This window comes from Phytophthora infestans, genomic scaffold, assembly GCF_000142945.1.
Source record: "Phytophthora infestans T30-4 supercont1.65 genomic scaffold, whole genome shotgun sequence".
Classification (NCBI taxonomy): domain Eukaryota; phylum Oomycota; class Peronosporomycetes; order Peronosporales; family Peronosporaceae; genus Phytophthora; species Phytophthora infestans.
Window position 1 is genome coordinate 306,347 of NW_003303694.1, and position 10,346 is coordinate 316,692.

Sequence of the window (10,346 nt, forward strand, 5' to 3'; positions counted from 1 at the left end):
ACGACAAGTACTTTTAAATTGTATTCATATCAGGACTTCCTTATTGAGGCAAAACAGTGTACGAATTTTGAGGTGAAGGTTGGGGTAGCGGCTGAGACTGTACTGATGAGTATAGCATAGACACAACCAGCATTAAAGGCCCTTATGTCGGAGCCTCTATGGCCACTGACCTCTGCACATATTACTGATGCGTCTCAATTCTGAAATATTGCATACGTCCAGCCCCCGAGTGTTCGACGAGGAATCGGCGGTACGTTTATTGGTGTCATCGTTCGCCTACGGCTGCATTACTAACGTCTATTCTACTGACACCAGGTACCTGTGTAACGTGACTCACGACGGGCGTGAGTAATCGTGTTTCCATGTGTGGCATGGTGACTGACATAGTCGCCTCGACATCCTTCCCCACCTGCTCATGAAGAACGCGTTGCAAGACCGCCCGCCGCCTTCGCGTCCAGGAAAGAAGCGACATCGTCGCGTAAGTGCAGCAAATACGGTGAATAGCAGCAAAAGTGGTGGTGAAGGTCGGGGGCTCATTCCCCTCTTCCCTCATGCTTTAAGCTTTCGCGCGTCCTTCGTTTCTCTGTCCGTCTTCCCACCTTAACAGCCGCACGGTTACAATGCTCACCATCTGCCGAGCACACGACCACGCCACCAAGGAAAAAGTGCGATACTTCTCGATTTATGCGTGTCATCCTTGCGCAGGGGCCATGCTAATCTTCTCTGTATCGTTCAAATTTTTACGGATGACCACCGAAGTGGTTCCTACCACACGCCTCGCGTCACCAACATATAGCTGCTAGCCTTGGGCCTCACATCCAGAACCACTTTCGTCGAAAAGGGAAGGACTACCAGCCCAGTCCGTGCATCCACCAGCATTTCCAGATTAGCTGCGCAATGTCTTCACACGCTTGGCCACGTGTGTTGGTCGGAAACACTATCCAGCAACAAGCAGAGGTATCTATCTACCTGGTCAGCAGGTCAGGAAATAGTTGCTTTTGCTACCGCGAGTCGGCTGAGGTAAAGGAAAACGACAGCTGTGAGATTCGAACTCACGCGGGTTGCCCCATTAACTTAGCAGGCTAACGCCTTAACCACTCGGCCAAGCTGTCATCGTTATGCAACAAAAAACATAGATATCCACTCCCACCCTCATCAGAATTAAATCAACCAAACCAAACTCACGACCACCCCTCACATACCGTCACGACCTGTGCTACCACCCATAGATACAGCGCATACCGCACGCCTTTATCAAATACTGACAACACTAAGAGAGAACATCCGCACTCGCCGGCAGCACAATCTTCAATCGTCAAAGCATTCAGCGTCTTTCACCTCTGCATGTCTTCGGCTGGTGGCATGTTGGCCACCACCTACGTACGCTGCTTATGTTCTAACCCGCCACGGATATCATCTTGTACATAATACTCTCAACAGGGGGGGGGACAACTTGCACGGTCAGAATCAGTGACATTATGCTAGCAGATCCGACAATTGTTGCTGCTCGTGATGATATCTTCTTATACATTGTCACAGACACGATTCACACGCGACAGCAGTCTTCGGCACGACTTTACCTACGGCGTCGGGCAGCCGCAACACCAAGAATTCATCTGGAAGATCCGAATGTTGGTGTCTGGGTATTAGATGTGGTGGAACAATAATGAAGAGCGGTCAGCGTACAACAGAGCGAGCATTGAGTGTGGCTACGGACAGGCTGGTCACGCAAAGTGCACAATAGCAAACTAGCAAACTAGCAAGCTAGTAAGCTGAAGGCATCGGTAAGGAAGTAGTGAGGCAGGAGAGGCAAAAGAAGAGCCCCCAGGCGGGATCGAACCACCGACCTTTCGCTTACGAAGCGAGTGCTCTACCACTGAGCTATAGGGGCAAAAAAGCGAGTGCTCTACCACTGAGCTATAGGGGCAAAAAAAAAGGTGATTTAACAAAAACTACCGCCGCGTAGCGGCGGCGCTCGGCTAGTCTTAAACATCTACTGCAGCAACCTGTCTGTCCGTCACACTAAATTGTCGTGCCTGTCACGCTTTTCCGGACAGTTCATTGGACAAAATTAATGAGAATAACATACATGATTGGTAAATAAACTGGATTTAATGACGATTGCTCAACCATGAAACAGCCAGTTTTTATAAATCTGAATTCGTTTATTTGCCACTAGATTTTTCTCAGCAGCACCACAATTTTTTTTTTGCGAGCCCACAATTTATTAACCGCACACAAACACATTATTGCGAGTACATGTTAAATGCATTTCGAATAGACAGCTGTGCGAGTCTATCCGCCGTTTCTTGGACGACCATGCTTATTACCAGCACGATTACCGACAGAGAGCATTATCGTCGCTTTGCATTTTTAGGTACGCAACAGCTGGAGATTACAAACGGACCACCATATCGTATGTCAACGTAAATCAGGCACTTACACATATAGGTTTTATTAAAGGTCAAACCCAATTTATTAATTTAAAACTCTCATTATTCAATTACCTTTATGGTTCTTCGCCGCACACGTGATTTCGAATTGCAACAGCTACCTCGACGTACGTCCGGTCCAACGTCCTCGGTACAGCTATCACAAAGAAATTGCAGACCTTCGCGCTACGCTGGACCGCGCTCGACATACGATTGCGTATCTTCGCTCTAGAGTTAACGCTCTCGAGCTGTTCGATTCGGACAGTGAGGACTACGAAGACAGCGATACCGACGACGACGATGAGCCTGAACCATGGTTCATCGACGATTATGCCGAACCCAAAAGAAACGGTGACGAGTGTGTCATAGATTTAACTTCTGATACCGGATAATTCGGTCTAATCTTTGCCCTTTTCCTCTTAAATGAAATAAATCTTTGCCCTTTTCCTCTTAAATGGAATAAATTAGCTTTGCTCTCATCTTACTGTCTACTTTATTAATTAATTACTTATTTATTTATCTTTATTAATTTATTAAAGAATCGAGCGGGTTCCTTTCTTAGCGGCCGGATTCTTCAAGATATCGAAACACTTGCGCATACGCCGGTGTGTCACGTTTAACGTTAGGGGGCTGCAATGGTCATGTGAGTTCTCAGTGTCGACTCCCAGGTCTAATTTTGCCTTCGACCCCATGGTCAGCCAAGAGGAATGGAGAGCTTTGGAAGCGAGGTACGCTACGCCGCCGGCCGTAGAGGATCGTCCGGTCCGCGTACGCAGAGCCGCCAATAGGAGGCAAGCGCGGAGTCGGCTAAATCGCCGCCAAGTCGCCCGTGCGCTTCAAGCTGCCGCTGATTCGGCTGCGGACGTATCTGTTACTCAAGCTGAGCGAGCTGTGCTGGGTCGCCGGTACGCTTCGCCCCTACATTCGGAGGAGAGCCCTGTCAGGCGTCACCGCTTGCAGAACCGCTCTCGGGCTGAGCGTCGCGTCGACGTTGCTGCTGCACATCGAAGGGAACGGCTAAACATCATTAATGTTAACCGGGAAGCTCTTCTCCTCGAGGCTCCTGATCCGTTCGATACTGAAATTGGCCGTCTAACAATCGAGCCACTTCAGCTGCACAACAATGCTGCTAATACCACCGTAGATGTAGGGCCGTCTGAAACTCTACACATCCCCCAACCGGCAGGTGGTACCGGACGGGTCAGGCGACGTCGAACAAGGGCTGAGATTGAGGAATCTATGCGCGTAAATGAGCATGTAAACAGGGCGCCAAACGGTGTGGAAGATTCGGAGTCTAAGCGCCGGCGTTTGGCGAGACTGAACCAACAGCGACTTCGACTCAACAAGGCCTTGGCGGATCTGCGTACGCACGAAGCTGAGGGACAGACTGGCTCACTTGCTGCGGTCGCTGTACAGAGAGTTACAAATACCGAGCGGCAGCGCACGCATCGTGCCAGCCTTTCAGATGAAGCTCGAGCAGCGGCAAGGGAACATAATTCAGAACTCCGTCGGGAAATCCGCGAGCACATTACGCAAGACGAAGCAGGTCATCTCCATGAAATCGATCGTCAACGTCACGCTGATACCCGTTCGGCTCAAGCCATTGAAGTGCAAGAGGCGGCGAAGGAGGCGGCACGAATACGACGGAAATGTGTGCGCAGGGGGCATGCATTTTGTAACCACGACGTATTCGATAAATCTCGGGTCTCAGGGAAGAACGTTTCAGATGGCCGACATCGGCTTCCTGGGATCTATCCGTGTGGTTGGTGTGGACCCTGGAAATGGCCAGGTGAATCTCAAATGTCGTGTTGCCTTGCAGGCAGAGTACGACTACGGGCTTTGAAGCGAGTGCCTCCTGTGCTTCTACAGTACTATGGGGATCGCGAGTTCAGGAAGTATATTCGGGCGTACAATCAAGTTTTTGCTTTTACCTCTATCGGGGTTACTCGCAGTGATTGCCGTGAGGTTCAAGGCGTTAGAGAAGATACTTCGGTGCAAGGACAGCGAGGGGTGTACACCTACAGAGTCCAAGGGGCTATGGGCCATTACTTGGGTTCTCTGTTACCTCGCATGGACCACAGATCCGGTCAGTTTTTCCTGCTAAATTTGCGCAGATCTACATCGTATATGATGATTTAAGGCAAAGAACGTTGCGACGAAAGGGTATTTTTGCGGAGCTCGACCATGAGAAGCTGACGACTCTAGAGCTAACGATGGCTACGTACAACCCATTTGCCAAGCAATACCTCAACCACGGAGAGAAAATCCGAAGAGATATGGCAGAGGGAAACGACTACATCAACGTTGTGTACCATCTACATGCTGACAAGCGCAGACCGGGGACTACCAATCTACCTACTGTGAGCGAGGTTGGTGCCGTAATGGTCAAGGATGGAAACTTTAACAAGTATCGGGATCTACAGCTGTACACCAAGCCGCACGGACTCTTGCGTATTTTCGAGACCAACCCAATGTATGATCCGCTACAGTATCCCTTGCTATTCCCGATGGGAGAGCACGGTTGGACATTTACTGATACCTACGCCAACGGACAAAAGTATCGAGATAAAACAAAGATGTCTCTGCGAGAGTTTGTTGCGTATCGACTATTTCCAAAAGATGACGATGGGACCGCTTTACACCACGGTGGTCGGCTCTTCCAGCAGTGGTGTGTCGACCAACGAGCGAAAGTGGAGCAGGATTTTTTTGCGGTGGGTTTCCAATAACCAACAGACACTACGGGCGGAGCTTTACACCGGCGTAGCAGACGCATATCTGGATGAGACTACCTTGGTTTTAGGTGAGGGCGAGGGTCTAATTTCCGAGTACAATCGAGAAACTCGCCGTTTACAAACCCCCAAGGTCTACTCGCACTACAGAACAGCATTTCTTAGAGCGCGTTGGCAAGAAAATCATTTTCCAGCGACATCACTGGTGGGCCCAGGCAGATGTACAAGTCTTATCAGGACTCAATGGCGATTGTTCGCGAATACGGAAAACCGGATATTTTTTAACGAGGACGTGCAATCCGGAATGGGAGGAAATTGTCAGCGGTATTCCTGGCGGCTATACCGCACAGGACCGTCCTGATTTAGTAGCCCGAGTTTGGCAGCTAAAACTCCGCGCCCTGCTGAAGGATTTAGACGAGGGAGTACTTGGTCGCGTCCAAGCTCGCATTTACGCTGTTGAATTCCAAAAGCGAGGCCTCCCTCACGCGCATATCTTGATCATTTTGGCGGACGAAGACAAACCACGGACACGAGATATCATCGACAAAATGGTCTCTGCAGAGATTCCCGACGAAGTCAGCAACCCAGATCTTTATAAGACAGTGATGACGTGCATGATGCATGGTCCATGTGGACACTTAAAATCCCAGTGCGCCTGTATGAAGGACGGCAAGTGCTCCAAAGGATTTCCAAAACCTTTGGCGGAGATTACACGAGCAAATGTTGATGGGTATCCGGTCTACAGGCGTCGCCGTCGGTCGGAGGGTGTGTTAAAATTGCGAGGTCGGGAGTATGACAACGCGACGGCAAACCAATGGGTTGTACCTTACAATCCGTACTTCTCGCAGAAGTACAACTGTCATATCAGCGTGGAGATTTGTACGGCTATCACGGCTGTGAAGTATCTATACAAATATGCGTACAAGGGTTCCGATAAGGCAGTACTCACGGTTGAAGCCGTGAGGGGGGATGGTGAGCAGATGGGCAGACCACGCGACGAGCCAAATGAGGTGTTGCGGTATCTCAATGCACGGTACATATCTCCTGTTGAAGCTTGCATGCGGCTTCTTGACTTTACCGTTCAAGGAAAGAGTCATTCCGTCGAGCAGCTCACAGTGCATCTGGAACAGAGGCAGATGATTGCCTTTCGGACTAGCGACCGACCTGAGACCGTTCTCGCGAATGGCGAGCACACGATGCTTACTCGCTTCTTCGATTTGTGTGCCAGCGAGGCCCCGGAAAATCAAATCGCAAAAACAATGCTTTACCAGGAGGTACCGAAAAAATTCAGTTGGAAGGATAAGCAATGGACCCGTCGTACCAAATTTCAAGCATCGCTCGGAAGACTGATTCACGTGTCGATACGGGCAGTGTTGTCAGGTTTGGTAATAAGGATTTTACATTAATAAGTAAAAAGTTATTAATAACTCGACTTTCTACGTTTCTACAAAATGTTTACGTAAGCATTGTAAAAATGGACCTGCTTGAAGTTAGCGAGCTACTTCTAGCTTCGGAACTTTCGAATCCTAGCTCGAAGTTTAAGCCAGTTCTTCGTTCTCTTCCAACTCCACAAGACTTTCGCCGAGATCCATGATTGTTGTTCGCCCTCCTGCTAAATCCGGTCGCCCCCGAGGCGAACTTAGCGCGCTTTTCACACGTACTGGCGGGAAGGCAAACTCCGCCCTCTACTGGACGGTATGCAACCGCTCCATTAACCTGAATCAAATATGGCGTCAATTAATTTTATTCTTAGTATCAGCGTCTTTTTATCCAGTGGGATGGATTTCGGTATGCAATGACGCAGAGATCGCTCACCTTCGACCTCGCGTAACTTGACACGAGTCTGCAACTCGTCCACCGAAGACGCGTCACAAGCGCGATCCAGCACCTCCAGGTCCACTAGCTGTCCAAATTTCAGTCGCATGAGCTGCTCGCTGCGGTCCTGATCTCTTGCAATGGCTTCTTGCTGCTGACGCTTCTCCTTAGCAAGCACGTTCTGCTGTTTGTGGAGGTCTCGGAACTGTTAACGCAGCTTCTTGTTCTCTGCTTGCAGCGACTCGATACGCTCAGTGGTGAACACGAGGCAGCCAGCAGCTTGAGCAGGTAGCGTCGAGTTCTGCTGAGTCGGAGACGGAGCTTCAAGACAACATAGTTGCCGCGTACTGAGCGGCACCATGACGTCCAGCTGGTTGAAGCGCGACTGCTTTTCACTCTGTAACTGCTGCGTATCCTGCTCCGACGCAGCCAGCTCCTTGTCGATCGCACGTTGCTTGGCTGTCTGACGCTCTCCGGCCTTCCGAAGCTCTTCGATCGCCTTGTTCAGCTCCCCCATGGCGTCGTCTACATCGGCACGCTTCTCACGCAGGGCCAGCACCTTCTTGTACAGAGTCAAGTCGCATCCAGACGGACAGGTATCCTCTTCTTCTTAGTCATCGTCGTCGTCATCTTCGTCATAATCTTCGGCTTCGTCCTCTTCTTCGTTTCTTGCTCCTCGCCGTCTCTCGCACTGTCAGGCTCTTTCCCTTCTTCCTTGCCACCGCAGCTGGTTTCTTCTTGGCTCGCTTGATCTTGCGCTTAAACAGCTCCTGCAGCGCCGCAAAGCTCGGGCGAGGTGTAGCACTTGACCCCGTGCCGCCGCTCACCAAGCGTCAGGAACTCTGCTTGAGCAGCCTTCTCCTGTCGTGCCCATTCATCCAGATCGCGTTTCTTGATCATCAGCAGGTCTTGGAAATCGCGCAGGTCCGCCACTAGCCGATCGCCGTTGAATCACTAATAGTGATATAGGCAAAGCAACTCATTTTACTTAATAAAAATGATTTTTACATTATTACCATCCCTTTTTAAGTTAATAAAGTATAAATATGTTAATTAAACAACACTGATACGGGATGCTGAGCGGTTTTTTCTTCGCGTGATGCTGTGTCATCGCAGAGGTCCAACTTCATTCGAAGATTTAAGGACGGTAGGTGGCGTTGTTCACCCGAACTATGAGACGGCTGCCCTGCATGCCGGCTACCTTCAAAACGACGAAGAGTGGGTTGCGTGTATGACCGAGGCTGCCGCATATCAAATGCCCTACCAGCTTCGCCAGTTGTTTGCTACGCTTTTGGTGTACTCAATGCCTACCGATGTTCGCGGTTTGTGGAATACGTTCTACAAGTATTTGTCTGAGGACTTTCTACACAGATACCGCAACCTGCTCGATCCAGTTCGGGGTTCCGTTGTTATGTTCGAGACGCTGAAAAGTATTAACGACCTTTTGCGAGTTAGCGGGTACTCCGTTCAGGATTTTGATCTACCTCAACTCAGCGATCATCCAAGATTAGTACTCCAGTCTCTTCAGGAAAACTCACTTATTCGCCGCGAGTTAACAGGATACGACCGGGCTACGTTGGAGGAAATTGTGCGCGCTGGTAGTCGACTCAATGCTGGGCAACAAGCAATCTATGGCCAAATCACTGCCGCAGTAAGCGATCCGGCGATTGGCAAAAAGCTGTTCTTCATTGACGGACCTGGGGGAACAGGAAAAGCTACCTTACTTCGACACATACTGGCAAGGGTGCGGCTCGACGGCAAAATTGCTCTAGCAGTTGCGTCCAGCGGGATCGCGTCACTACTTCTTATGGGCGGGAGGACAGCACATTCCACCTTCAAGATACCACTGAAGTTAGACAAGGACTCGACTTGCTCTATTTCCAAACGATCACATTTGCGAAAACTGATCGAGAAGGCGAGCTTAATTATCTGGGATGAAGCACCGATGACCCATCGGCATGCATTTGAAGCCGTGGATCGGACGCTACGAGACATCCTGAGCAACCCCCGCGAGCCTTTTGGGGGTAAGGTGTTTGTTCTTTCTGGAAAATTCCGGCAAATTCTTCCGGTTGTAAAGAGAGGCACGCCTGCGGAAACAATTGATGCCTGTCTCAAGTCATCCGACCTTTGGCCTCATTTCCAACAAGTGCGGCTTTGGGAGAACATGCGCGTCCAAACAGCGGATAACCTGACAAGCGCTGACGATATTGCTCCATTTTCAGAGTTCTTGCTAAGGGTCGGCGAAGGGAGACACGAAATCGACCGGGTCCTGGGCGGAGAGTTCTTGAAACTACTTTGTGATATGCTACTGGATAACCCTCCGGACGAGCCAGATGAAGATGCTGACATTGCGCCTGGTACAATTCCAAAAGGAATGGCCAGAATGATTGATTTCATGTATGCTGATGTGAGCGATCCTGATGTCGCTACAGACGAGTACTTCGCCAACCGTACAATCTTGACGACGACTAACGCATTGGTCCACCGCATCAACGAGGCGGTTTCGGGTCGACTTCAAACGACCGCGCATGAATACCTATCTGCTGACTCCGTCAAAGACGATGACGGAAGTGTCTTCGAACAAGAGTTTCTTCATTCCGTCAACATTAACGGAATCCCGCCCCACAGGCTCATACTCAAGAAAGGCATTCCCGTCATGATGATGCGAAATCTGAACCCGGATTTGGGGCTCTGTAACAATACGCGCCTGAGGATCGTTGACCTAAAGCCACACGTCATTCACGCAACAATCATGACGGGGGAGCGGCGGGGTCAGCATGTTCTAATTCCGCGGATTATTTTTGTCAGCGACGATGATACTCGAGAGTTTCCGTTTCGTCTACGTCGAAAGCAGTTCCCTGTACAGCCAGCGTTTGCAATGACTATCAACAAGGCCCAAGGTCAAACCCTTATGAATCTAGGGCTATATCTTGCTACACCGTGTTTCTCACATGGCCAGCTGTACGTCGCCCTATCAAGGGTTACATCACGCTCGAATTTTCGAGCCCTCATTGAATATCCGGAACAGGAGAAGGAAAATGGAGTCTACACAAGCAATATCGTTTTCCGACAATTTTTTGACATGTAAGCACATTTTTTTTACATTTTACTTCGTTACATCATTAAAAAAAATAATTTAAAAAGAGAAACATGAGGCACCGGATTGAGAGCGAATTATAAAGTATCGCTGCTATTTTCGATTTAGAAATCATTGTTTGTCCCACCCCTACTCCCCACCCCGCCGGAGCGAAGCGGAGGCGGAAAAAAAAAAAGGTGATTTAACAAAAACTACCGCCGCGTAGCGGCGGCGCTCGGCTAGTCTTAAACATCTACTGCAGCAACCTGTCTGTCCGTCACACTAAATTGTCGT

General features: G+C 49.7%; 1 protein-coding gene across 1 annotated transcript; it reads right to left on the reverse strand.

Moving 5' to 3' along the window:
* Positions 1-7,184: 7,184 nt before the first annotated feature.
* PITG_17971 (uncharacterized protein) lies at positions 7,185-7,876 on the reverse strand (the record flags this gene model as incomplete). The annotated part of the gene is made up of 2 exons (XM_002997858.1): positions 7,185-7,585; positions 7,804-7,876. 2 exons carry the CDS (start codon positions 7,874-7,876, stop codon positions 7,185-7,187), a joined length of 474 nt encoding a protein of 157 aa, XP_002997904.1.
* Positions 7,877-10,346: the final 2,470 nt, after the last annotated feature.